The sequence below is a fragment of the Panthera leo genome, chromosome D1, assembly GCF_018350215.1.
Source record: "Panthera leo isolate Ple1 chromosome D1, P.leo_Ple1_pat1.1, whole genome shotgun sequence".
Classification (NCBI taxonomy): Eukaryota; Metazoa; Chordata; class Mammalia; order Carnivora; family Felidae; genus Panthera; species Panthera leo.
This window is the reverse complement of record NC_056688.1, coordinates 102,262,879-102,290,849: the sequence shown is the minus strand read 5'-3', so window position 1 is coordinate 102,290,849 and position 27,971 is coordinate 102,262,879. Positions and strand designations below refer to the sequence as shown.

Genomic DNA, 27,971 nt, shown 5'->3' with positions numbered 1-27,971 from the left:
GGCCCGATGCGTGTGAGTATGTGGGGGTCCCAGAGAGAGAAGAGAATGGTCCTCTCTTGGTTGGGGACAGAGCAATGGAAAACTTCGCTGACAGTCATGCTTCCTCTTTCCCTCTGAATTGGGGATCCACTCGAGGCAGAGAAAGAGACCCCCACATCCCTGTCTAACTGATCTCCCCTAAAATGGGTCCCGAGTTCCTGTTGAAAGCATGGGGCTTACTCTTTATTAAGCTGAACCTGACCCTGGTAGCTGTGGGGAAGGCTGAAGCAGCTTGGGGGGGGGGGCGGGGAGGGGACAGATGCCCCCGGGGAGTTCACGCTTCCCTTGTGGGGTTGTGGGTGATGGGGTTAGATGTGGGTTTAAATCCCAGCTCTCATGCTTCCTGGCTGTGTGGCCTTGGGCAAATGACTCAGTCTTTCTGAGCCTCAGTTTATCTTCGAAACAGGGAAACTAATATCTACCTCATAGGATTATTCTACAGGTTAAATGAGATAATGTGCGTGACACTGGCGGGCACTTAGTAGTGCCTTGTGGCCACTCGTTATCACTGTTGTTCTCTCTACTCTTGGGAAGGGGGGCAGCTCAGGTGCTACTGCCCTAGGGGTCCAGGGAAGCAGACAAGGGCGAGGCAAGGGGTGAAGGGGAGAGTGAGGTCTTAGCAGGGAGGGCTACCTGTCTGCCAGAGCGCCGCGAGGCTCAGACACCTGGGTCCAGTGTGGCTTCCTGGGGTGAACAGTAGAAACGAAGGCCCCCCTCTCTGCCTCCCCCCCTTGCCTAGGTGGGTGCCCTAGTGGGAGGCCTGGAGCCCAAGGGTGAGCAGATGGAGCCCCGGAAGGGGCCCTAGTGGCCAATGGAGTAGGCCCCCGAATCTGTGGACCGCTTCTCCTCGGTGGTCTGGTCGCTGGGGTACACTGTGTTGGCCGAGGCGGTGACCTTCAGCGTCGTCTCGTCCACCTGCAGATAGAAAGGCTGGCATTATCGTGCTCTAACTACGGGGAAGGTCCTCCTGTGGGGACCCCACTTGGCAGACACAGCAGGTGGGGCTCACGGCCTCCTTATCCAGGAGCTCGAGCAAGTCTGCGTGATCCCAACAGTCTTTCCGTGCACCCCAAGGGCAGACAGGAACCTGAGCTAACCAGAAACGGAGAGGGGCAATGAGTAGATGGGGGTGTTGGCAGTGATGACCCACAGAGCCCCCAAGGGTCTCCACAGAGCCCTTTCTTGGCCAAATCCCTCTTTTCTGGACCCCCAACTTGCACCGAGGCCCAATGAGCTCCCCTGAAGAAGTCCCCAAAAGGGGGAGCGATTGAGAGTCCCTGGGGCCTAGTGCCACTCTCTGCCCTGTCCCTCCACCTCTCATGCGCCTGCCCCCACCCTCCCCAGCTCACCTCCTCAAACTTCTTGGCTTTGTACTGGTCGGCCCCCTTGAGGAAGTTCAGCAGGATGATGTCACAGAGGACAGTCCCCTGGAGGAAGAGGCAGGGTGGACTCAGTGAGACTGCCCTGCGAGGGGAGGAGCGGGCTGGCAGGAAGCAGCAGTGGGCATGATTGCCCTCAGGCAGACAGCAGGCCAGGGGCCGGGAGGAGTCCTCCAAAGACACCTGACTGATGTTTCCACTTGGAAAAATGTCCAGGGGCTTGGCAGAATGTCTTCATCACCCGAATCTCCAGCTCCTGGCAGTGACCCCAGACCAAAATGCAGGGAGAGGACTTGATGGGAGAAGCGGAGGGTGAGGGGGTAGGAGTCCCTGGGAGCAGGGCTCTGTTCCTTAGGTCTGTGGACCCCTGGAGTCTCCTCCCTCACCTTCACGGTGGGGAACAGGAGCTCTGAACCAAGTCTGTCCCTCCCGCAAACGGGGAGGTAATGAGCTCTCCGTGACTGGACATGTTCACTCAGGACTGACCCAGTCTGGGGGTGGGGGACAGTCCCCTTGCCAGACTGAAGTATCTGGCAAGAGGTCAGGCTTTACATTCTAGGCAGAAGCAGGGCTTACCTGGGCCACCATCCCCCCCCCCCCCCCACCCCTAGCTGGAGCCCCACCTTGACTGGCCTCCTGTCTGAGCCTGGAGGGGCTAAACTCACCACTCCCACGGAGGTGAAGGCTGCCACAGAGCTGATGATGGTGGGGATGATGTTGAACTTGCCAGCCTGCATGCACAAAGATCCCGGAGAGTGGGCAGAGGGTCAGGTACGAGGTCCTGAGGCCTGAGACTGAACGTGGACTCGCAGCCAGAGAGAGCCCATGGGCGGAGGGTTCTTGGTGGACCAGCAGGCCCCAGCCCTTCACGCCCCAGCCCAGGCGAAGAGACTACAGATGTGACTAGCTGAGGCTCTCAGAGCTGGTCAGTGGCAGGACCTTGGCACCCCCCGCCCCGCCCCCACCAGAGGAGGCTCTTTGGGGCCCAAGACCGGTCTGGGTTTCCTCCCCTGTGCCCCGCCGTCACCCCAGCCCGAGGACTCACATTCCCGTACACCAGCACGTCAAAGCGGATGCCAAAAGCCTTCAGGAGTGTGCGGTATTCGCTGCCATTCTCCAGCTTGTAGTACTTGGCGAACCTGGAGGCCAGAGGCGGCAGGTGGGTCGCACTGGGGACTCCTACCTGAACCTTCAGAGTCCCCCGGAGCCTACAATCCGTGCTTACTGAGCGACTCTTATCGATGGTTTTGCTGGACGCCTGCCACCGTCCTCCCTGTGTGGTTAGCTGGCCCTCTGCACAGACGTCATCTTCGGGGCTTGTTACAAAGGCAGATTCCCAGCCCTCCCCCAAACCTGTGGAATCAGCATCTCTGGGGGTGGGGCCCGGGACTCTGCCTTTTTAAATAATATCCAGAGATGATTCTGATGTGTATGAAAGTCTGAGCTGTGCTAGACTCCACGCGTCTTCAGTTTTACTTGTTTGGGTACCTCAGGGCCCAGCTCGCAGCAGATGCTCCCCTCCCATAGGCTTGTCAGCCTCCTTGGGCTCAAAGCCTGGCTCTGCCACTTATCGGCTATGCAACCTGGGGCCAGTTCCTTAACCCCTCTGAGACTCAAGTTCCTCCATTATTATTGGTCATAATATAGAAGTCCTGCTTCCCAGGACTGCTGTGAGAATTGAATGGAACCCCACACCCAGGGGTCTAGAAGAGTGCCTGGAACACAGTATGCAGGCAGGAGATGTTTGCCGATGTTGGCTGTTATTATTGCTGAAGAAATACATTCGCATTTATAGAGAGGCTTTAAAAAGCCCTTTTAGACACCATGTCTCCTTCTACCCTCATCACAGACCTGCTGGGTAGGGACGTGACTGCTCTGTTTCTCAAGCGAGGCTCTGAGGGGGGTGAAGTAGCCCAAGTTCAGGACTATATCCTCTACACCTTCTCTGCCCGGGCTGCTGGGTGCCAGGAACCTTGCTGGGGACAGGTAGGAACGATCACCTTCAAAACGGGGGCCCCCGAGCACCTCACTGTGAAGATGCCCCGGGAGGTGAAGGGACTGCCTGTGGCTTCACAGTCAGTAAGCAGGTGAACTGCATTTGTTTAAAGCCGGTCGATCCTCCCCCCGCCCCCGGCCCCCTCCCCACGCCCTGCCCATGCTAGGCAAAACCCTAGTGTCAGCAAAGTGTAATCTCTTAACCCACGGCAGTAAAATGGGCTCCTGATGCCAGTGTCCCAGGAAAACGGTGAGGGTCAAGTGAGATGATGAAGGGGCTCAGAGAACCCCATAGGTGTGTGGGCCTGACACGGGTCTGATGTGGTGCCGCGGCTGTGTCCCCATCAGTGTTTCTTTTTCTCCTTCTGTCTTTCTTTCTTTTTTTGTTTCTTTCCTTCTTTCATCTTTTAATATTTTTATTTTTGAGAGAGAGAGAGAGAGAGAGAGCATGAGCAGGGGAGGGGGCAGAGAGGGAGGGAGACACAGAACCCAAAGCAGCCTCCAGGCTCTGAGCTGTCAGCACAGAGCCCGACGCGGGGCTTGAACCCATGAACCACGAGATCATGACCTGAGCCCAAGTGGGAAGCCCAGCAGACTGAGCCACCCCGGCACCCCTCCCCTTCAGTGTTTCTGATCCCCACAGGTTCCCAGGCCTCTCCCAGCAGAAAGAGGAGTCTTGAGAAACTCCTTCCTCAAAGGGGTTTCCCGGACTGCTGTGCCGCCCCTCCCACGGCTGTTTGCATTTGAATCTGTACAGCGGAGAGAGTAAAATGCTCAGCCAAGTGCTGAGACAACAGAGGGATCACGGGTTTGGGAACAAGATCATCTTGGGGAAGAGTCATCTAAACTTATAAAATGTCAGCCACTGTCTGCTCTGGCTGTGAGGAATTTTGCAGTTAGGCAGAAAGGGGTCCGAAGCTCCACTCCATGTTGGCAGCTTGGCCTTTTATGTGGCCCAGCCCTCAGGGTTTCACTTTTCATGTCTAGGAAGAGGGGGTGCTCATGTCCCCCCTGCAGATCTGTTAGTGACAGGGGTAAACACGGAGACCCGTCCTTTGGGACAGGCACTGCCGCGACACTTGTTGCCATCTCTGGGTTGGACACTCTGCCCTTCTCTGCAGGGCCTGGGAGCCTGGTCTGCAGAGTCTGCCTCGGCCAAGCTCCGTACCCTCTGGTTCCAGGTGGGTGCAGCCGTGGGAGGCATCCACAGGCCATCAGAGGAAGAAGGGGTGAACTGGGTCTGGAAGGAGTCTGGGACCCACGTTTCCCATGGGGAAACAGCCAGTGTGGCCAGTGTGTGTGTGTGTGTGTGTGTGTGTGTGTGTGTGTGTGTCCCCACATGGTGCACCTGTTGCCCCGGACTGAAAAGTAAGGCTGAAACCTAGCCAGTAAGGGGAAGCTTCCCCAGGGAGCCTGACCTGGGAACGTGTGTCCTGTGGACTCTACAGCCAAAAGGGGAGGCAGGGGAGGGCAGGATGATCTTCTGGAGACAGAGACCCAGAGTAAAAATGGGAGTGGCCCCAGGAAGGAGGCTGAGAGGAACCCAAAGACCTAACCCTAAGAAGCAAAGTCTTGGAGGATGGGGACAGAGGGGAGGGGCTGGACCCACCTCCAAGATATAATAAGATATGGTCTGGGTGGCGGCGGAGGGCTTCACAGACCAGGCAGAAGGGAGTGGACCAGGCCGCACCAGCAGGAGGGGGGATGCAAAATAGACCCCAGAAGGGAAGTCACTCTTATGATGACGAGGAGGTCCAAGAATACAGTGCTCCAAGGAGGCCTCTCAGGAGATTTTAAAGAAGTCCAGAAAAGAAGCATCTGGAATGGACAGAGGCTCCAGGAAGTCCTCACTGTGGCTTTCAGGTTGGCCTGAGAAAAAGTGTAGACCATCACCTTCTCCACTCCTGTTAACTGAATACCATAAAATATGAAAATCTCTTAAGACAAGTATCTCACGCAGTTAATCTCATGAAGAAGGGGCGAGGACCCATTTTGTAGATGGGGAGACAGAGGAGGAGGTGACCTGCCTGAGCCGGGATTCCAGTCTCTGCCCTGAATCCTGAATGTGCTGCCTCCGAGCTCTAGGTGGCCAGTAAGGACAGAAGCAGACCTGGAGCCAGATCTCAAAGCCCATCTGTATTCTGTGTTCTGCTCACATCCCTGGAGAGCTCAGGCACCTGCTGTCCACGGGGACCGGGCCGGGGTGGGACTGTGGGTCACAGGTGTTTGGGGCAGGGCAGAGGCTGGCACTGCGCTCCCGAAGTCTGCATTCCCGGCCTGAGGCTACCGTCATGAAAAATGCTCTCACATTGACTCGGAGAACAAAAAGTCAGCATCCCGGGCACTGCGTTCAAAGCGAGGGCTGGCTAAATTTATCTGGGGAAGGAATGTGAAGGAACAGGGAGAAAAACCAAAGCGGACTTGGTTTTTCTCCAGCACCTGCCTTCCAAGAGGCAATACGTATGATAAGATCATTATCTCACCAACCACCCACCCTCGGAGGCGGGTTGGCAGGGACTGGTTCTCTTCCTGGGTAGGAGGGAGGAAGCACGGTGCTCAGGGAGGGAGGGCCCAGGCTAAAAGCAGGGAAGGGCCCAGGAGTCCTGACTTCTGCTCTCGAGTGTGGCCGGTGAGCGTCACGGCATCTGGCCCAGCCCTGTGGCACCAGGGTCTGGGGTGTCTTCTCTCTTGGCACGTGGCTGGACCATATTGCCCGCCCTCTTGCACTGAACTAAGGTGGGGGCCTTGGCTACTTCTTGCCAATGGAACGTGAATGGAAGTGAAGTCTGCCAAATGTGGGCTGAGGTGTGTTGGAACATCGTACCTTGTTTATCCTCTCTTTCCTCATGGCCGGCCACTGGGGAGCTAGGGGTGAACTCAGGCCCTAGGAGAGACTGATTCAAGAGGTGACAGGAGCCCAGCTCCCCGAACGACTGCGCTGACCCAGTGTGAACTGTGCCATGGGCAGTAAACAAACATTTGTGTGAAGCCTCTGAGCTGAGGGGGTGTTTGTTACAGCAGTTAGCAATATTTACCCTGACTGTTACAAACATCCATAATTTTCCAGCTGAGAGACCTGGGGTTCAGGGAGGAGAAGTTACCTACCAAAGAACGGAGAGTGAGTTAAAATTGGGGAGTTTTGGGGGCGCCTGGGTGGCTCAGTCAGTTAAGCATCTGACTTCGACTCGGGTCATGATCTCACAGTTGGTGAGTTCGAGCCCCACATGGGGCTCTCTGCTCTCAGGGCTGAGTCTGCTTCAGATCCCGTCTCCCTCCCCACCCCCAAATAAATAAACATTAAAAAAAATTAGGGAGGTTTTCAAGAGTAGCCAGGGAGAGAGCAAATTCCAATGATGCCACATGGCTAGGATTTTCCCCTCCAAGAGTCTTGGAGGTCTGGGCGTGGTTCTGTGGTCTTTGACTAATTTTTCCACCCTGGACAAGTGGAAACCTCTCTGAGCTTTCTTCCTCAACCGAGCGGTGAGAACAGAAAGAGCCACGGGGAGGACGGAAAAGTACCTAAAGCTTGTCCCTTTCCTTTCATATCCTAGGATCATGATACATGAAACAATATCTATCCTGGAGAGAGTCCTACCAGTGGGAAGAACGGCCAGCATGTGCTGAGTGCTTACTACGTGCCCGGCACTGTGCCAAGTGAATGGCACTTACTAGCGCATTGAATACTCAACCCCGTGGAATCGTGCACTGCTGCTCTTCCCATTTTACAGATGAGGAACCAGGATCACACAGGTTGAGCAATTTGTGTAAGGTCCCCAAACCACCAGTCGGTGAGCGAACCTGGGATTCAAACTCAGGCAGTCCAGTGCCACAGCCCACACTCGTAGCCAGCGTTCTAGACTGTTCTTTTTGCTGCCTGACTTCTGTGAGATCCTGGCCAATTGCTTTCAGTTCTCCAGCGGGGGACCTTCTGTGTTGGGAAGGTGGGTCTCTCGACCCAGAGCCAATGACCCGGAGCCAATGACCCAGAGTCACTGGCTGGGAGCAGAACAGGAAGCACACGCCGGCCATGCAGTGTTGGGAGAGGGATGCCCAGCTTCCTTGTCTGTAAAGGGGATGGGCTGAGCTACACCGTGCCCGGCCCTGATTTCTCCCAAATCCTCCGATTCCTACCTCTCCAGCTTTGGTTTTCTCGGCTGGGAAATGCGGCTGGCGAGAGCGACGCCACCAACACCCCGCCGGGCCCAGTCCGCCTTCCTCACCTACTGGCAGATGCTCCCTCGGTGCCAGGCACCAGAAGTAACAGCCACACCACCTGCCTGCCTTCCTGAGCACACCTCATAGACACGGACTTCTTGCCTCTGCCCATGCTGTTCCCCTCCCCTCCCTTCCCACCTTGCAAACTCCTATTCATCCACTAGGGCCCAGCAGATATTTAGAGCACACCTACCCTTTGCCAGGCACTGGCACACTGTGCTAGGCACTGCTGATACCTTGGCCAGCTCTGCTCTCCTCACAGGGAGAGAAATACTAACAGCCACACATTCCCATAAGTAGCTAAAGCCCGACGTCGGGGCTGAAAAGGAGAGAGCACCATTCGAAGAGCTCATCGAGTGAAGAGCTAGGCTGGAGAGTCAAGGAAGGCTCTGTGCGAAGTGACATTAAAGCTGCGACCCGGAAGGAGAGGTGAGACGTGAGCAGGCCAGAGGCGGAGGCAGCTGTCCTAGCTGAGGGAACCGCAAGCCCTCTCGCGGGAAAGGACACGGTGTCTCTGAAGAAGCCGCAGAGCTCGGTGGACTGGAGGACAGAGACGGGTGGGCCCGTGCGTGCGTCTCTTCCCAAGTCCACACTCGGCGACCTCACGCTTGTAGCTTCGAGTTGACAAGGGAGGCGTATTTACACCGCAGAGATGGGCAGACACGGGGAATCCGGTGTCTCCCTTTTCTCCAGAGCTGCTTTGCCAGCGTGGGGCGGAGGCTGTAACCGTAACGAGCTACCTGTCTTGCCTCCGCCCGGCCCCGGGGTCTCTGCCTCAGCACCTGCTGCCCCAGACTGTGGTTGACAGTTAGGACTCGGAGGCAGACCCCACGCTCCGCCGTTGCCCAAGGGCCTACCAAGTGCAGTTGTCGCTGGTTCCCCAGATTCCTGACATCCCACAGACTCAGTTTAGCCACGTCGGCCTCCGGTTTCCCCCTCCTGACTCGGCCTCTCGGAAAGCTCCCGTTCTCTAGGTGGAGCTGCTAGAAGGTGGCAGCATCGGGCTGTTTGTCTCCCAAATAGAAAACATTTAGATGTGGCAGGTGGCTGGGTGGGAGAGTAGGCGCTGTCGGTGGGAACCAGCCCCTGTGGAGGAGAAGCGGGGACAACAGCAGAGACGTCATATGTGCGGAGTGCTTCGTCCTGCTGAGCGCTGGGCCCGAGGCTTCCACACTTCCTGCCTCCCCGACACCTCACGGCCGCCCGGTCCTCTGGCCGTCGGTGGAAGGGCTTTGAAACGACACCGTCCTGGGCTGGCACCGCGGCTCCCAATTAGCCCTCATCAGCTGAGGTGAAGCCCCTCACCTGGGGGCGTCTCAGTCTCCCCAGATGTGAAACAGAGCTGCCGGCAGGTGCTATGGGCTTGTTACGGAGGATTCTGTGAGCTGCTGGGCGTGAGGCACAGGGCTTTCGGGGAACATCATCCCGTGATCATCGGGCTGGAGAGAAGAACGGCCGCTCTGTTCCTGCTCCTGGGCCTGCCGGGGGCACAGACGGGATCTGAGCTCGAATGCCCCCCCCTTGCCGCTCCCCCCGGGACAGGGCCCAGAAAGGAGACTTCGTGGTGGCCTCGGGGTGGCGCAAGGACTTGCTAAGCTGGTGCCCTGTGAAAACAGCTGCTGGGGAGAGAGAGCGCAGCCGGGGCGGCAAGGAGAGAATGGAGCTGGACGCCTGAGGCCACTGCGCCCGGAAGGGGCAGGGAGCCTGGGGGGTGGCCAGGCAGGGCTGCAGCTGTCGGGGTCGGGAGGGTGTGTGTGCGCGCGCACGTGATCCCTCATGCTGCGAGCAGCAATAGATAAAGAATGAGTAAGTACAAACATCAATTACCGTAATAAATCATTTGTCAGATGTGCTTCTGCTGGGCAGGGTTGAAAGTACGTTCCGATGAGACAGGTCCATAAATAATAGTGCACGCTTCAGCAGCCCGACCTTCCAAAGCCTCTCCCCAGACACCCACAGGCACTGGTTCAGACTTCTAGAGCCTTATCACCTTTGAACAGCCCATTTCACAGAAGAAGAAACTGAGGCCCCCGGAGGGGCTGAGACTTGCTGAAGATCACACTGAGCATCTGGGGGGGGGAGCCTCAACCACAGCCTGCAGGCCTCCTGCCTCAACCACCCCCCCCCCCCCGGGGCTCTCTCTGCTTCACCTTCATTATTCTCGGCTCGCTCCGGCACAAAAGATTTGTCGTATAAAACATTTTGTTATTTGGGTTCAGGTTTGTATCATTTCCACTTGACCATAGGAACTGGTCTCGTTCACGTTTGTATGAGCCACAAAGCCTGATATAATCTGGAATTGGAAGAGATTTTCAGAGCCCTCCCCTCGTTAGCCACAAGAGGCTGGCCACCGCTGCCCGCTCCCGGGATCCCCCCAGAGAGGCGAAACTCGCTGCCTTCAGAAGCAGCCCAGTTCCAGCCTCGGGTGGCTCCAGCTCTTAGAAACGCTTCTCCACGCTGGGCTGACATTTGCACCAGTCGGCAGTCAATAACCGTCTGCTGAATGGAGAAGGGTTTTATCACAATGTACAAATCCCTTGGAAGCTCTCAGACATCTGTTTAGAAACGATCCCATGGAGTGATGGAGATTCCTTCCTAAAGCAGGGACACGTAACTGTCACAGCCGCAGAAAAAATAGCAGCAAACTTGCGGGATCCGGGTTGGACTTGTAAGGGAAAACTAGGGCCCGGAATGTGAGTTTCCAAGTGAAGGAAGTGGTGTTCCCAGCAAAGCTTTTGCCTGGTGAGAAGCAGTTTTGCCAGCTGAAATACACTTTTACAGTTGATTTTATACTGATAGGAAAATATCTCCTGGCAGACTCACTGCATGGGGAGGGGGGGCAACATCCTTGGAGCTGGGACACCTTCCCTTAGCGAAGACCCCAAGCCATACTTACTTACTCATATTCTCGGAGCCTAATCAGCTTCAGGGACGGACATTTAAACAATGGTTTGTTTTGATCTTTTTACATATTACTATTAATTCATCTTTGATGAGGCAGGGAAAGATCAACGGACACACAGTTGGAAGAAGTACCTACCCGAGAGCCAGGTGGCTAGCCGTCTGTTCCGGGAGTAATCTTTGTAGCCTCAGTTTCCTCATCTGTAAAATGGGGGTAACCATACGGTCCTACCGGGATACTTGTGGTTACCAGCACAGGCTCTGGAGGCTGTCAGAATTTGAAATCCAGTCCAGCAGTATTTGCTGTGTGGCCTTGGGCAGATAATGAAACCTCTGAGCATTCAGTTTCCAGCTATAAAATTCTTCAGAGTTGATGAGATAATCCACAAAGAGCACTTGCTAAGTCCCTGGCTCACTGGGTAAGCACTCAGTGAGGGTTAGCCATTATATTCTACAATAAAGTTGGTTGTTGTGTGGACAGGCTAGACAGGAACGTTATACAAGGCTGTAAAAATTCAGGATCGCTCCAGTGGCCTCTCTTCCACTTCCAGCTAAACAAAGGGAAGAGGAAAATGGATCATGGAGAATTCAAGCAAAATACACCCCCGTCGAAGGGGCCTTCGAGTGTCTCTGGGGAGATGACGGAAATGGCTGCTTTTAACACATGGCTTTTGGAAGGAGAAAAATCCAGATTGCAGAAAGAATGATCAAAGCCAAGGGCACACTTTCGATTCTGTCTCTGTCGATTGGCCTAAGATCTTGCTGATCCGCACGTTTCGGCGTGGAAACAGAGCAGGTGCCAGATTTCCGAGCTTCGTGGGTACATTTCCAACACGAAGCGATCACTAGAAACACCTACCGCATGAGGAACATCTCGCAGCTGAACAAGTGTTTTTTGTCCCAGACACCAAGAGAGGAAATCCAAAACCGCCTTGCCTTTTAGTCGCAAAGCTGTCTTAGCAGCGCTCGGGGGGGGGGGGGGGGGGGGGGTGGGGGGAGAAACGCGAATCAGACGCTGCTGAATGCATGTCCTTGCTTCTCTCCCATCATCCCTGCCATCGCTGCTGGGTGTCTCTCTTCTGGTTGCTTTCTTGTTGCAAACGATTTGAAGGTGGCAGGTGTGCTAGGGGCACTGGCTGTAGATCAGGTCCCTGGGTTTGGGCCCTGATGCACCTCTTCTTTAAGCTGTGTGACCTGGGGCAAGTGTCTACTGTGGGGGGGGGTGGGCGTGAGCTGTGAATCCTGACAAAATAGGTGTGAAAAGGCTTTGCAAACTTAACTCTGGGGGGCTCTTCTTCTGAGGTCTGGAGATGGGCTTTTTAAAGATCTTCAAAGTCCTGGAATCTCTCTGCACAGAAACGCAGAGAAAAAGCACTGGAGGGAAGCTCAGCAAACTGTCCAGCACATTAACTTCCTGTAAGGGGAGCAAAACTGGAGGAGTGAAAGGGAGTGTCTACATATCGCTTGGATGTATTACTCTGAGGATGCATTTCTATCTTATTTGTGGAAATAAGGTGTTCCTTTTTTTTTTTTTTTTTTAAAGAAAATGCCTGTCTATGAACACGTGCATCTTATGGGGCATTTGCTCCATGGGCTCCTCAGGGGCGTATGAGGGTTAGAGACCTCCCTGTGTCCATGAAGGACACCCCTGATCCACACTCCTGCCTCGGACATCCTCAGTCCGTGGTTTGGGTTCTGGCTTCGGGTGGAGCCTGGCGGGGTCACAACTCCTGTCCTGACAGCGGTGTCCCCAGGTGTCAGTCACTGCTTCCTGCCCTCGCCCCTTCAGACCCGGGCAGTCACCGGCGTCCGGGTACTGGCCCCAGGCTCTGCGCTATCCTTTGCGGTTTTCCTACACCCTGCCCACACCTTTGAAACAGTCCCTTTATTAAACTCTCCTCAAATTACCCAGTTTGCATGTGCCATCTGTTTCCTGCTGGGACCCTGACTGCTATAGTATTTTTAATCCGTCTTTGTAACCATCTCTGCCCATATACTCATGCGCACTCATGTACATTCACTGACAGCGTGTTCACACACACACACACACACACACACACACACTCTCACGGGCACACTCAGGCACACAGTGCACTTGCACACTCACCCGCAGACTCACACTCATCCCCTAACAAACACACCCACTCCCTCAAAACCTTACACAATACTCACATTCACATGCGACACGGTCTGCCTGCTCCCAGTACTCTGGTTAAAATCCTGCTCTGGTGCACCGAGGGTCCACCTGGGATGCAGGGACCTGGCCCTTGTCTACACCGCTGCCACTGGGGTGCCTGTCACCTGCACACCACTACACCGGTGACTCTCGCCAGTTCTTATTTTTGGAAATGCTGTACTTCGTCCACTACGAATCCGGATGGACCCACCGATGGCAACTCTCAATGTACTTGGAAAGAGGCTTCATAAAAATACCACATTAAAGAAGCTCCTGGAGTGTTCAGCCATACAGAATAGACAGAGGAGTAAAAATAAAATCGTTCCACCAAGTTTCAGGTAGGGACAGATGGCAACCTCAGGAGATCACACAAACAAAGATTAATTTAGATGGACGGCACCACGTACTTGGGGTAGAAGTCGAAGGGAGACACACTCTGGCTCAATACGAGGTCACCTTTCCAATAACTGGAGCTGTCAATGAGGGACAGGCCATCTTGTGAGGCAGCCCCACGTCTGGGGCCGTGTTACAGCGAGACTGATAGTGGAAATGGGACAAATGACCTCTCAGGCTCCTTAAGGTGTTCCTGTAACCTTGGGCAAGTCACTTCCCCTCTGAAATTTCCACTGCCTCATCTGTAAAAAGGCCACCTCAGTCTAGGGGTCTCCCAGGGGTCCTCATTGGCTATACATTCTCTAAATCTCTGATCCTACAGGAGAAGAGCGGCAAGAAGGAGGGGGAGGGAATTTGGAAAGGAGCTGCAGAAGTAATTAGTGATGGAAATGCGAATCTCTAGCTGCCTCTCGTCTGAGTTTGCAGATTAAAACAAGGCTGACTCTTGGCTGAATGATTCCATTCCCTCCAGAGCGAATGGCAACTGTAGGACGTTGAAAAAAAAATCTGGCCTGTGTTAGAGACGGAGCAGCAGGTGAATTTGTTTGGGGGACAAAAGGCCAGACCCTGAATTGTGCCTCCAGCAGCCCCTAGTCCCTTTAGCCTCTGTGGACCTCAGATTCTTTGTTTAAGTGAGGATGAAAATGTCAAGCACACAAGCATGTTTTCCGGAGGGTTAACACATAGGAATGTCCGTAGCTCTCGTGGATGCATGGAAATCAGCTGAGAAAATAGGGTTGTGTCCAGGCTCCCACCCTTCCTGGTTGTGTGGCCTTGGGAAACTTATTTCAGGCTGCAAGCCTTTGTTTTCTCACCTGTGAAGTGGGGATACGGTGGCACCTACATCACAGAGCATTGTGCCAAACAACGTATCGTGCTGGGGAATGAGGAGCTTTGTGGGTTCTTAGTTTTCCCGTGTCAGACACCCAAGTGTGGCCTGTGCCGAATTGGGCTGTGACCCTTAGCCTCTTATCAGAGGGCGGTCTGTGGCCTCCCCCGATGTGGGCGCTTGCTTAGCTTAGCCTTGGGGGTCCATGTGGTGCCAGTAGCTTGAAGGGAACATGAGGGCAGTGGGTGGGCACCCAGGGGGAGGGGTTTGGGGGATCTTGGGCGGAGCCCTGTGTCTGTCACAGTCCCCAGATATTCCCCCACGCCAGAGCTATTCTTTGGGCCCCCTTGGAAACTCTTCTAAACTACAGGGGTTGAATTGAGCAGCTTTGCCCCTTCATACTCTGGCCTAGGAGCCTTCGGTGAGGCGGTTAGTTACCTGGGGTCCACACCTCTCACACAGCTCCCCGAAGGCCCCTGCAGAGGTTAGGCTCACAGGGTTCTTGGAGATCCTGGATCTGTCTGCCCAAATACAATCTAAGCTGATTCAGGACCAGTTCTACCTCGTGTCCTGCTGTGCCTGGCGGGAAGGGGGTGCGGGTGGCAGGGCGGCCATAGCACAATAAACTGGAGATCCAGAATGCCAGACCATTTCTTCTTTAAATGAAACAACTTGTTCTAAAACTGGGGGGGGGGGGAGGGCACCAGTAGTTGGGGGCTTCATAATACACACATCCTTCACCGGCTCATCTGCCATGTAAGTTATTAGGAAAACTGAAGTGTTCCCACTGGCCAGGGGGAAGTTATGAAGATGAAAACTTTGCATTTTAGATCCTGAGAATTTTATTAATTACGTTGCTATTTTAAGCCACCATACAAATATCCTTTGTATTGATTTCTGTGTGATGTACCCACTGAATAAATATGCCAATTTCTGCCAGGGAGCCGAACAGTATTTTTAACCTACTTTAAAATATGTGTTGTTTCCTATGGTTTTTTAAAGTTTGGAGTTGATTATGAAAGCACTTTCAATTTTAAAAAATTCTTCTTTCCAGAGAATATACATATATATTTTAAACTATTAAATATAAAGGGTAATGGGATGTAGTTTTAGACGTAGTTTTAAAACTACAAATAAAGGTTAAGAAAAAGGTGAAATGATTACTTTTTTGCTTATCTATGCCATTATGTTGGAAAACACCACTATAACAAAGAAAGTTCGAGTAACCATTCTTCGGACGTGTAACTGAAACCTATTCTTACGTGTACCATTTTCCCTGATCGTTGCCTAGTCAACCCGTTTAGTGTATGACACTGTTGTGTGCAATCAAGGCCCTACCAGAGACCTCAGGATCTTCAAAAGTTAAGGGAAAAACAAAACAGAGAGCTGAAACTTTTCACACCTTGCTTACTAGGATCCTCAAGATAATGGCACTACGGCCATTTCACAGATGGGGAAATCAGGTAGGGAGAAGGTCAAGGGCTTCGTCAGGGGCTTTCAGCTGGTTCCAAATAGTTAATTCTGGGTTCTTCTCTTTCCCCCTCTTCAAAATGGAGGTGATGGTGGTGGTGGTGGGTGTCAGGGAGAGGTTCCTTATGTCTCAAGGACATTGGGAGTATGGACCAGATGGTGCTTAAAGGCTGGTTTGAGCCCTTGGTTGGAAAGGCAAGAAAGAACCAATGGCCACCGTGGTTGTTCTTTGGGACCGAGATGAAGATGGACAGAACGGAAATACCTTCTTTCCATCTTGTAACCTGGCACCACTGTTGCCCTTGCTCTGTGGATTGAGAAACCTGAGAAAACTCAGGTGCCCGACAAGGGCTGCCCGGGCGTTCCTGAAGCACACTCCAGCTTCAGAGCCCGAGCTCAGAAGGGGTCAGAATCACAGACCACACCCTCTGGGAGGCCTTGGTCGTGCGGTCTCACTGCTGACCTGGCCGTGCCATCGCCAGGTGGCGGCACTTAGAAAGCCTTCTCTGATGTTGAGCTGAAGCCCGGGGTGGGGGGGTGGGGGGGGGAACCACGTGGCCCCCTTTCTTCTCCACATGCGTTGCTGCTGGAGGCGGAACTCTAGAACGGCCCCTGCCTCCTCCTCCTGATGTCCCAGGAGCCCCGAAATTACCTGAAGTTGTAGCCTGGGGAGACACTGCTCTTCTCGGAAACGCTGTCGAGCCTGGTGAAGGAGTATTTGGGGATGCACTGGTCCCAGGCCCTGTCAAGGTCACACACCCAGCCGATCTTAATGCCGAGGACTCCGCCCTGTGGAAGGGGGCCAGGTGTGAGGAGGCAGGGCTGTCTCCACGGCCTGGGGACAGGGGGTCATGACAGACAGACACGTGATTCTTCCCATTCTCCAGGTGGAGGGAAAGTGGTTCGCCCGTGCTGCTTCCTAAACAAAGTGCTGCACTCAGGGGTGAGGACCTTTGAGCCCATAAATCCCGTTTTTGTCTTCCGTCCCTTTGGCAGCAGGAAGGCTCCACGTGGGCTTTTTCAGAGCTCTAACGTGGAGTGTGAAGGCGAGGATGGCAGACTGAGGCTTGGCAGGAAGGGTGAGGGAGGCAAGGCCCCCGGGACAGGGGTGGGAGACCCCGTTGAGGCACGAAGCCAGTTGCAGACCTGGCATGCCTCCACCAGGTGGCGCTGCCTGGCCACGGCCCCGGGTTCCCGGGACCTCCACCCTCCTCCGCCTGCCAAAGGGCCCCGGGTCCTCCTCTAGGCGCTCACCGTGCTGGCCAGTTTGGCAAAATCCTGCCCTGCAAACTTGACCACGTCCCCCACCCGCAAGATGGGGCAGAAGGGGGCCTTTTCAGGGTGGAAACGGCACGTCTTCATGTCGGCGGCTGTGAGGTTGGGAAGGAGGTTTCCCCTGGGGAGGGAGGAGGAGAGATGAGAAGCAAGGGCCAGGGTTCACACGAAGATGGGCATACACAGCCTTCTCAGAGACCCTCCCGGCCCAGGCAGGGGGGACGGGGACCTGACATCTTGGACACTCGCAGGCTCCATCACCTCTGTTCCTGCATCCTCCCTGCAACTCCGACTCCCCTCTCTCTGCATCAGAGTTGAGTGTGCCCATGTCTAACATCCCCCAGCACCCAGGCTGGGGCTCCCAGGGGCCAGGAGTCACGCCTGATTTCTCTCGGCACCTCCGTGGTAACTGGCATCGTGCTGCACACGCCCGATGCCCGCGGAGCACCGGCCGAGTGAAGGAGTCAACCAACTCCTAACTAGCTAGCGGGAAGGGACACACCCACTTGGGCTTGATGTGGGAGGAAAGAGGTGGGAACGGGCCCCTCAGGCCCCGAAGGTTGGTGGGATCTGGGTTCCAGGCCCAGGCTGACCTTGTCCCTCACCTGCCTGGAGCAGAACTCCCATCTGGGTTCTGAGCCCCGAGGCGGGAGGCTGGCACAGAGACTGGCCCCAGAGGCCTCCCTACTACTTGGTGGTCAAAACCAGCTGGGAGATTGGGAACAGGAGCCCCAGGGAGATGGGGAGACACCATGGAGAGAACCACGCGCAATGGGCTTCTCCACCCCTCTGAAAATGAGCTGGGGCGGGGGGTGCACTGCTTCCTGCTTTAGGGAGGGAGTTGGGACTCACTTCTCAAAGTTGAAGAGGGGGAAACGGATGCTGTTCTTGATGAAAATAGTGAAGTTCTCGGCTTCCATCATGACAGGCCTGTGGGTGAGAACAAGGGGGCCTTAGCTTCTTGGGAAGAGACAGGGGAAACAAGGTGCTTTCGCCCAGGGACCACCTTTACTGCTGGATGTTTCCCACCGGGCACCTGGCCTTGGCCTCTCTGGGGCTGAGGGCCAGAGGGAGAGGAGGGTGGCAGGTGAGGCAGGGGGAAGGTGCCATCCTGAGACCACTTCGCGGCCCTGGACTGGACACCACTGGGGGTGCCTGTGACACCCTCTGCAGGCGCAGGGGTGCAGACAGAGCTCCCCACTTTGTCAACCGAGAGCTGGGGTGGGGTCCTCACATTTCCACCGTGTCCACCTCGGTGGGGCACCAGCCCTGGATCTCACAGGTCCGGAGCACAGAGCTATAGTTCACGCAGCGGCCGGTGAGGATCCCTGTAAGGGGAGCCACGAGTGCTGGGGGTCTTTGCCACTCCCTCACCCCCACCCCACCTTTCATCAGGGGACCCCCGCCCCCACACTCAGGGATCCCACAGGTGGAGGGGAGACACAGGGAGGGCCAGGGAGGTGGACCAATGGCACAGGAGCCCTGCCGAGCTCTCTCCCTCCTCTCCTCCTGAGCCCTAGACCAAGCCAGAGGGAGATGAGTCTCCTTGCTCCCCGGTCACGGTGTGCTCTTCCTTGCCTCTGAGGCTTTGCTGCAGTTGTTCCTTCTGTCTAGAATGTTCTTCTCAAAACCCTTCTATGCTGCCAACTCCTTCCCATCCTTCAGGGCCCATCTAAAATGTCACCGCCTCTAGGAAGCCATGTAGGGCCACCTACCTGGAGCCAATCTCTCTCCCTTCCCCAGCTCCCACTGTTCCTCCTTGACGGCACTTGCCCCCTCATGGCACACCTCTCTGTCACCACCATCCCCGGGCTGTGGACTCCTCTGGGGGCAGCCCCCACTGGCTCTGGCTCACGTGAGCATCTATAAATGCTGGCAGAATTCCAAGAAACAGGCCAATTCCCATGCTCTCTCCTAGGGTGGACTCTCCCCCATGGGGGATGTGCTGCCCTCCAGGGTCCCACTAACACTCTGGGGTTGTGGGGGGGGCGGCAAGGGGAAGGGGTGCACTCACCCCCACTCGGGAAGCGCTCAGGCCCACACTGGCTGTCTGATACACAGCGGTACTTCTCCTCGCTCTGTGGGGAGACAGGGCTGCAGGTGGGTGTAGGACCCTGCGCTGGGCCTGGATGAGCCTCTTGGCTCCCAATGCTTCCCCATAACTGGGGGCCTTTGGAGGTGGAGGTCCCAGGACGCAGCTCCAAGGCCGGAATTCGGACCTCTGCTCACACCCATGCCCCTCCCTGCCACCGCTCCCCACCCGCAAAGTTTTCTTGCTTGACCTGCTTCGTCCAACCTCTCTTCCTCCCCTCACCTCTGGGCAGAATCCTTGCATCTGGTTTTCAGTAACTATCATCTTGGTGATGATGACAAAGACAGAGGTACCCTTGGTAGGAGAAGGGAGAGAAAAAAAAATGCACCAATGACAATCCAGGAGCTGGGTATCACTGTTATCCCCACTCTACAGATGAGGAAACTCATACTTGGGGTAAGAGATTCAGCCAAGGTCACAGGGCTAATAGAGGGCAGAGGTGGGTCCAAGTCAGGTCTAACCATCCACCCGTCCTCTCTTGCCTCCCTCTGCGTGTTGTGCTGATCACAGGATGAGTGTGGCAGAGCCTGAGGGGGACCCTGCTTCCCTGATGCCTAGTGCTGCACTCTGGAGGGCAGGCCCAAGCACCCCACCCCACCCCTTCATCCTCCAGCTGCAGGAGAAGGGCTTCTCTGATCACCGATGCCACAAACCCTGGTTGGGGGATCCCGTCGGCACTCTCCCTACCTTGCCCCAGCATCTGGGCATCCACATAGCGCCCTGGGGGTAGTGGGACTGTACCTGGGGTGGGGTCACATAATCAGACACGTCCATGACTCTGTTGGCATAGCGTCCAAAGCCCTTGACCTTGGTTACGACGGAGGACTCAATGGCTGTGTCCCGCACCTGGTAAGCCTTCTCGTGTAAGAACACCCACCTGGGCAGAAGAGCAGGGATGGAGAGCAAGAGAAGAGAGTCTAGGCCCATCAGACAGAGGCCAGGAGAGGCTTCCTTCCCCAACATTAGACAGCACAGGGTCTGGCCCTGTGGCAGGGGGAAGGCCTGTGCTGGAGGGGAGACCTCACCCTGTGTTGGCTTAGAGTTTTTCCATCTTTCCTGTTTACTGCTTCAGGACCACTTTTAGACTTTTTCCCCTCCCCCGCCCCCCCATCGTGAAATTTTAATACTACAGATATCAGCTTATGTACAGTATGTATATTTGTATTTTACACATAAAAATTTCAAGGATAGGTTTTCACCCCCTTGGGGGCAGCATCGCCCCCTTGAGGGCGACATCGTCCCTTTGCCAACGCATCGTCATTCCCGCTGACTCAGAGGCCACCTCTTTGGCAGGCGACTGGAAAGGGGAGGGGCAGGGGATCCTACACCTCTGACCCTGAGCACCCCAGGCTTTGCTCATGGGTGAGCCTAAGTGCCGGCACATAGTAGGTGTGCGGTAAACAAGTCAGTGAAGGCATCTGGGAGCTGGACACTTGGTAGAGTCTCCACCTGTGCAAGCGCCAGATGAGGCTAGAGGAGGAGGGGAGGAGCAGCTCACTACCCGGCAGGTAGGAGTTGGGTTAGCAGGCGGCGGCCGCTGACCTCATTCCTTGGACTGTGCTGCCACCCAGTGGAAGTTTACCTGTACTGCCTTCTTCTTGCCGCTTCAAGCCATTACTTGGGCCAGGATCAGGGCGGGCTCCCACTCTTCCACCTCCGCCTCTCTCCCCGGACTCCTGGACCCTCGCAGCCTTCCCCAGCAGCAAGAAGGGCCTGCAGGCCACTCTTCCCTCTGCACTCCTGCGAGAGCCCTCAAGGCGCGAGCCACTCTTGGCCTCAATAGCAAACTCCCAGCCTGTAGCCAGTCCTATTAGCTCCGGACAGCACACGGGGAGGCAGATGCCGTCACTGTCCCCATTACACAGATGAGGAAGGGTCATCACACGCATTTGGAAAATGCTGCACACTCCTAGTTTTGGAGAAATACTGGTGACATCTCGTGGAATCCGGGAATGCACTTTGGGAATTGCTGGATTAGGGTCACTTTCTCATGCTAACCGAGGACGGCACAAGGTTGGGGTGGCCCATCAGATGAGGATGAGCAGAAGGAAGGAACTGGAGGCTGTGTAGTGTGGAAAGCACAAAGCTGGGGAAGGGTCAGGCTGGGAAGCTGACCTGAGGACTTTATAAGCAGGGAGTTAGGATTTCAGGCCTGGGAGTTTTCCAACCCCAGAAGGTTGTCTAAGAATGGGCTGCTATGGGAGGTGGTGAGCTCCACGTGCCTGGGAAGACTCAAGGAGATGTTTTCAGTTGAGAGGGGGTATTGGACTGGATGACCTGTGCATTCCCCATGGCGGGGAACAGCTCCGGGGTCATGCTGGGGGTCACAGTCACTTGTAGGATGGGCACCTACCCGTCCTGTTTATGTGAACACAGGCTGACGTTTGCAAGAGACTCTTTGTGCAGTTTTCAGTGAGAGGGCTGGGAGTTAGCCCCATAATGGGGCTTCCCTCACGGGTCTGAATTCCAAATGCTCTCCTGAGTGGGACAGAGGGGGTGGGGTCACAGCCAGCACTGGCGGGTGGCTCCCAACCTGTCACCTGCTTTATTGTTGCCGCCTTATAGCAGGCAACATCCTGATTAATGCAGCCTTAGGAGTTGTTCATATGCTTGTACAGGGCTCGAACGAACACCCTGCCTGTATGGACATCCGTGGTGTTGTATGCTTTACTTTCTTTTTTTTTTTTTTTTTTTTGCAAGGGGAGGGGTTTCATCAAGGTCTCGTAAGGAAATCTCACACACAAATCTCATCCACCATCTGACATCCAAATGAGTATTGTCAGCTCACGGCTGGGGCCCTGCCCAGCGGAGGGAGTGAGGCCAAGGGCCCAGGTCTCCCTGCTCCCAGCTGAGCTCACCACTGCCCCAAGTAGAAGCCACAGTCACAATACGCCCTCTGGAACCTCAGTGTGCCTGGCCACGGAATAGCCACATCTCTGAGTGGTGATCTAATGACATGGTTTCCTAAGACCCCTTGCCCTGTCCATAAAGCCCAGGAACATCTGCTGATGAGAAGCGGGGTTCAGATCATTATCACCTAACCAACACAGCCCACTAAGTGCTCCGTGCGGTAAGGGTTCACTGAGTCCTTACCACAACCCAGAGAGACATTTTTGTCATTATTATTATTTTTTTATGCTTGTTTATTTTCGGGGGAGAGAAAGAGTGGGGGAGGGGCTGAGAGAGAAGGGGACAGAGGATCAGAAGCGGGCTCCGTGCTGACAGCAGAGAGCCCGATATGGGGCTCGAACTCATGAACCATGAGATCACGACCTGGGCCGTAGTCAGAAGCCCAACCGACTGAGCCACCCAGGCGGCCCTTAGGTCACACATAAGGAACCAGAGGCACAGAGGTGTACTGACTTGCCAAGCTGAGAGGTGGGCTCCAACCCGGACAGACTGCTCGGAACACCCTCACACCTCACACCCTGCACGGCTGGTCTTGGGGCTGCTGGCTCCCGGTCACCGGGGCAACAACTCTAGGCTTGGCACAGTCGCAGGAGGAAGGGCCCCTAGGGCTGGGAAGAGTAATTAACCAATTTCTTTCCTCCTCCTTCTCCTCTAAAGCTCCTTCTTGTGCCCAGTGGGTAGGAGACTCCACATCAGAATTCTCTCTGAGTTAAATAATAAGTGGGAGAATTTCAGTGGCCCCTTGGGGCCCAAGGACGTCATCAGGGCAGCTCAAAATAAGGGGATGCTTCATTTCCAGAACAGAGGGACTGAGTCTGTCTCCAGAGGCCAGGGCTGAGGAGATAGGGCAGGACTGGGCCTTCGATTCTTGGCATTTACTCTGCTACTCTGACTTATTTTTTTCTTGTGTTCCTGGTTTATTATTTATAGAGCGGAAAGCGGGTGTCAGCTCCTTGGCAGGTGGGATGTGTGGGAAGGAGGCCAGAGCAGCATCCCAGCCCCTTCTGTCCACCCCCAAGGAGTCAGGGAGGAGGCCGGGGAGTGGGCGTGGGGTGTGTGTGTGTCAGGAGGAGAGGGGTCTCTAAGGAAGGTGTGAGCCGGAGGGGGGGAAGGGGGAGGTGTGCTGGGGAGTCCATGAAATGATCATAGCTGCCATCTATCACTGACTCTCCCATTTCAGGCAAGGCACTTGACATGGCAGCTCGCCTCGCCATACCTCCCTGGGGCGGACATTCCTAAACCCATTTTCCAGATATGAGGCCTGAGACTTAGAGACATAAGGTGACCCGTCCAAGCCCCACTCATAGTTGTGTCAGAGCGAGGCTTCTAACCAGAGGCTCTTCCTTCCATGGCCTCCCCTTCATGGGGTGTGGAGAGGGGAGAGGGAGACCAGAGTGAAAACCACTCCTCTCTCTGCACCTGTAACGTGGGAGGTTCCAGAAGGTCTTCCCACATACTTGCCACCTAGTGTCCCATGGGGTGCCTAGGGTGCATCCAGGGGGGAGGATGGGGTGGTGGGCCAAGAAGGTGGAATTTCAGGCCCTTCTCTCTAAATGAGAGCAGCTCCCCTTTTAACTGCTGTATGTATTGAGCTTCTTTAGAAGATTCAAAATGAGGCTGGATATTATGAACCAAATGGGGCAGCTGTGCAAATAGTGAGTCTACGGATTGGGCTGCTCAGGGGGAGGGAGGGACGGGGAGAGCAGGGCTGTGAGGGGTCCAAGGCACCATCAGCCACCACAGGTCCTTCTGATGATGAAGCACCAAAGGGCAGGGGGGGGGTGCCCCTCTGTCAGTTTGCAGGAAGGCACTTCCTTCAAGGAGGTCCTGCAAACCAGACATGGAACCACCAGCACTTCTGTAAACTCAGTCCCCAGGGATCTCCTATTTCCTCCTCAGCTCCCCAGAGGATCCCAAAGAGAGACTGGCTCTTAGGAAGTCCCACCCCACAGAGGAGACAGGGGATTGCCACCGGGGCCCAGGAAGGCCACATGAGAAACACCAGGAAAGTCTTGGCCTCTCTGTGCACCTGGCTGGGTAAAAGAAACCAGAGATGAAGTGGTGTGAACCCCAGACAGGCAGCCGAGGTTGGAGCAGGGGTGAGAGCATACGTGCAGACGATGAGCTGGTGTGTTACTGCAAATGCATAAGAGGAATGGTTGGCTCATGTTACACGTGTCCTAGTAAGGTTGTGCATCTGGTCTACCTCGCAGGGATGATATGGCAGAGATTCAAGTGTTAGTTACACGTTACTATCACAGCATTAAAAATCCTTCCAAATTCTACTGTGTCCAAGCCATCCTCCTCTCTCTCCGTATGACTGCACTACCCTTAACGGATTATCCTGTGTCCATTCCTACCCACTCCAATCCCTTGGCATATGAGCCAGAATGATCTTCCCAATTCAGATCTCATTTGTCTGTCTCCTCTCTCTCTCCCCCTCTCCCTCCCTCCCTCCCTCCCTCCGTCTCTGTCTCTCTGTCTCTCTGTCTGTCTCTCTCTCTCTCTCTCTCTCTCTCTCTCACACACACACACACACACACACACACACACACACACACACTTCCCATCCATTGTCCTTCTGTACAAATGAAAGCTCTGAGGGTGTCTGAGGTCTGGCTGGGTCTGTGATCCCACCCCTATCTCACGCCACACTCACCTTTGCTCCTTCTGCTCCAGCCATAGAGACCTTCTTTTCTTCTCCCCATTTGCCAGGCCCTTTCCCTTTGCAGAGCTGGGTTTCTCTGCCTTGAATCCTCTTCCTTCCCTTTCCCCCACCCTGGGTTGTTCTTACTTGTCCTTCAGACCTTGCCTTGGGCACCACACCTCCAGAAAACCTTGTCTTAGCTCCCCAACCAGGTCAAATACCTCCATGCTGGCAGCTCTCTTAGCACCGTGTGCCTCTTCTTCAAATCATGGGCCTTGGTTGAAATTTTACATTTGTTCTTGGAGATAGTTTGATTAATGCCCATCTCTTGCACTGTAAGCTCCATGAGGGTGAGGGCCCTGTCTGCTTTTGCCCACTTTTCTGTCCTTGGTGCACAATGCCTGGCATGAAGAAATGCTCAGTAAATTTCTGCTAAATTAATGACAATGGATCATGAAGTCCTAATGGTGCATGGGCTCACGTGCACAGAGATGGGGCTCAGGCCAGGGGGCTGGGCTGCAGACTGCACGGATGTAACTGGAAAGAGCTGCTCCATGGGGAGCTGTCAGGCTGGGAGATGGATGGGGCTGGATATCAAGATGCCGAAGAGCCTCTCCTGCTTGTTCCTGCGGGCTGAGCTCCAGCACTGAGGATCAGAGCATCAGATCGTATCACGATGAGGAAGAGACAGGGGCAGGGGGAGAGCAGAGCAGACTGGCCCAGGAGGCGCTGTCTACCCTCCATCGACCTTCTGCCAGAGCCAACAGAGCCAGGAATGTGCTGAGGCAGCTTTGGGATCCACCTGGACCACCATACCGTCTCGTCTCGTGGCTATAAACAGTCACAGCATCGTATATACATGTCAACATGGAACAGTTAAGAACCAACTTCCAGCCAGACTCTGGAGATGCGGACATGGAACGTTGGCAAACATTGTATCTCACAAAACCTCCCAGTTGTAAGTAAACTTCAACACTGCTTATCCTACCCCTTCTGTCATATCCCGGAGAGGAGCACTGGATGCATAGCCTGGTCCAAACAGGCACATAAGTGAAGCCTACTGGCTCCCACAAAGCACGCAAAGCAAAAAAAATCCCTTAAGCCACGTCTGCCCGCTTTTCTGAGCACACACTCACACCCTGCTCTGACCTTTCAGGCAAGGAGGCCCATGCACGCACAGCTGCAGCTCACACATGCACCGGACGTCCCCTTTCACTTGCTTGAATTCACTCATGACAGGTGTCACTGGCTAGCTGTCTCTCACACGCAGAGCCATTGTCTCAAGGAACAGCATTGTCTCAAGGAACACCATGAGACTAGAGACCGGCACACCAGGAAAGAAAACTTGAGAGGTTTCTGCCTGTCATTTCTGGTGCCCCATCGGTGTGCGCAAATGACCACAAGAAAGACAGAACCTGTTTTCTCCCCAGCCATTGTCTGTTTCATGGCCCTTTGTGTATATATGTGTGTGCGTGTGTGTGTGTCGGGGGGGGGGGAGCGCATGCCTTTAAAGGTGGGCACTGGGAGGGAGTCTTCTGACCACTGGCTCTTAAGCAGCCCCCAGGATGGGTTATATGGTACAAAGTCAGGTAGCAGTAGAGAACATTCGCTTTCTGACAAAGGGGAGTGTTTCTGGATTCATGAGGAGGGCCCCTGTATCATATTCAAATGGCCACCTTTCCCCTGAGCAACTCTTCCCTTGAGTGTTATTTGTGCCTGTGTCTCTCCTCCTCACCAAAGAGCAGACCCCCTGCTTTGTCCTACCCTCTAGGAGCAAGGGCTTCTCCCCTTGCCCCATTTTTTCACCATCTCCCCAAAGCCAGGAAGGGAATCCCTCATTCCAAAGTGGTTCAGTTCCCTCCTTCCCACCCCACCATCAACCGGATCAAACCAGCACGTCTCCCCTATTTCAGTACCTTCCCTTCCCCTTTCCTGTGCTCCCTCATCTTTTTAGGACCCCAAAGCACTGGTTGAGGAGAACGGGAAGATGTGTGTGTGGGGGGGTCTGTTCTCTGGTGGGGGCAGGATACAAGGGAGAAGCGAGATGGTCACCTGGGACTTCTCCTGGTGGAGGGCGTGGTACCAAGGCAAGAACTCACTCCTTGGGGTGTGTGCCTAGAAACCACCCTCTGATTCCCGAGGATTTACTGGGGAAAAGAACTCATCTGGGGACCAGATTCCTGATGGGAGTGGCCGAGTCCAGTCCATGGGACACGGCTCCATAGAAGAGACTGCTTCCTCCAACAGAGAAGCCCAGGCCGCTGGACAGCAACAACACCGAGGGGACACCAGGCAGCCCTCCCCTGCCAGGACCCGAAGGCCCACAGGACTCACCCCACGAAGTAGGAGATGATCAAAAGCTGGACTGCTCGGTTGATGACCCCAATGGTCCAGCTTTTCACAACCACTGACTTGGTGGTCTCGTAGGTGAAGAAATCAGACACGCAGTTCATGCTGAGAGAGCACTCAGGGGCCACTGAGAAGGGACCCAATGGTGGCCTCAGGAGGGAGGGGTCCTCAGGACAGGGAGACAGAGATCAAAGCCTGGAGGGGACAGCTTGGGGGGGCTTGAGGAACGGGTGGGGAGCCTGTTCCTTTAAGTCAGGCAACCCTAGCTCAGTGCCCAGGCTCTCTCTGCTCTTGATACTCTGGGCTGCCAAGAGTCCAAGGCCAGGGAGGGGGGACCCCCTTTTAGTTCGTCTCCACCCCACTCCCCTGTGATGTCACGGCAGGGGTGGGGTCTCCAGTCCCAGGCTCCTGATTGCCTGGGATGCAGCCGGCTAGGGCCCTCTGGGACTCGTGTTTTATCTGCACTGTCTACCCTTTCTGTTCCGTTCTCTTATGCCGCATCTTTATTCCAGCTCACCAGCTGCTTCATGCTCTTCTTAAAGCCCCTTGAAACATCCCATCCCCCAGGCATCCAGCAGCCTTTCCTGGGCTGAGTGCCCCCTTCATTTTTGAGTGTCCTCCTAAAGTCGCTCGGTTTTGCAGCCATCTACTCCTTTCTTGAGTTGCCTCCAATAGCATGGGTCAGGGGGGAAGGGTCTCTTGAATATTCCTCTTGACCTTCTGGGAGGAGTGAGTAAAGAGTTACATGGTTCACGTTCCTAACTCAAGCTGGCAGTGGCCTACAGTCTATCTGCAGCCTGACCTTATCACCTTGGGGTGTTTTGTTTTGCATTGTTTTACAGTGAGTTTATTTGTCTGAACCTTTTGTTTCATATTATGCTCCTGGAAGGCTGGGGCTGTTTCTATCTTGCTTCCTAGTCTCCTCAAATCCTAGAACTGAGTTGGAGCTCAATATATATTTACTGAATGTATGTCGCTAGATAGTGCTGGAATGGCCTTTACTCAGAGGTTAAAGTCATGAATTCAGGGAGCAACAGTGCATTCTGTCTTTTATCCCAGGATTGAGTTAGCAAACTGGCATAACTAAGTCAGATTAGCGGGGAAGTCTTGAATTTAAATATTCTGTCCTAACGTCTTCGTGCAGGACACATATTACCAATCATTCCGGATGTAGAGTCACCGTGATTAAGAGAGAAGGGAAGTGGACCGGGGTAAGGAGATTTGGGACCCTGGGCAAATCCTCTTTGGGCCTCAGTTTTCCCATCTGCAAAGGGAAGTCGTAGTGGTCAAACTCAAACATC

General features: G+C 54.7%; 1 protein-coding gene across 1 annotated transcript; it reads right to left on the bottom strand.

Moving 5' to 3' along the window:
- Positions 1-430: 430 nt before the first annotated feature.
- Positions 431-27,436, bottom strand: P2RX3 (purinergic receptor P2X 3). The gene is made up of 12 exons (XM_042906775.1): positions 26,656-27,436; positions 19,506-19,641; positions 18,987-19,058; positions 18,687-18,750; positions 17,907-18,000; positions 17,525-17,602; positions 16,652-16,793; positions 16,050-16,186; positions 2,464-2,557; positions 2,084-2,149; positions 1,389-1,466; positions 431-954 (listed from the first exon to the last, which is right to left on the bottom strand). Exons 1-12 carry the CDS (start codon positions 26,772-26,774, stop codon positions 841-843), a joined length of 1,194 nt encoding a protein of 397 aa, XP_042762709.1. The 5' UTR covers positions 26,775-27,436; the 3' UTR covers positions 431-840.
- Positions 27,437-27,971: the final 535 nt, after the last annotated feature.

Bases quoted from the DNA above. Each gene is read 5' to 3' on its own strand.
- P2RX3 (XM_042906775.1), bottom strand. From the start codon at position 26,774: ATGAACTGCGTGTCTGATTTCTTCACCTACGAGACCACCAAGTCAGTG. The intron at 19,642-26,655 runs GTGAGTCCTGTG...TCTTCTGCCCAG, and splicing joins ATCATCTCCTACTTCGTGGG to GTGGGTGTTCTTACACGAGA. The intron at 17,603-17,906 runs GTGAGGACCCCA...TCTCACCCACAG, and splicing joins GAGGTGGACACGGTGGAAAT to GCCTGTCATGATGGAAGCCG.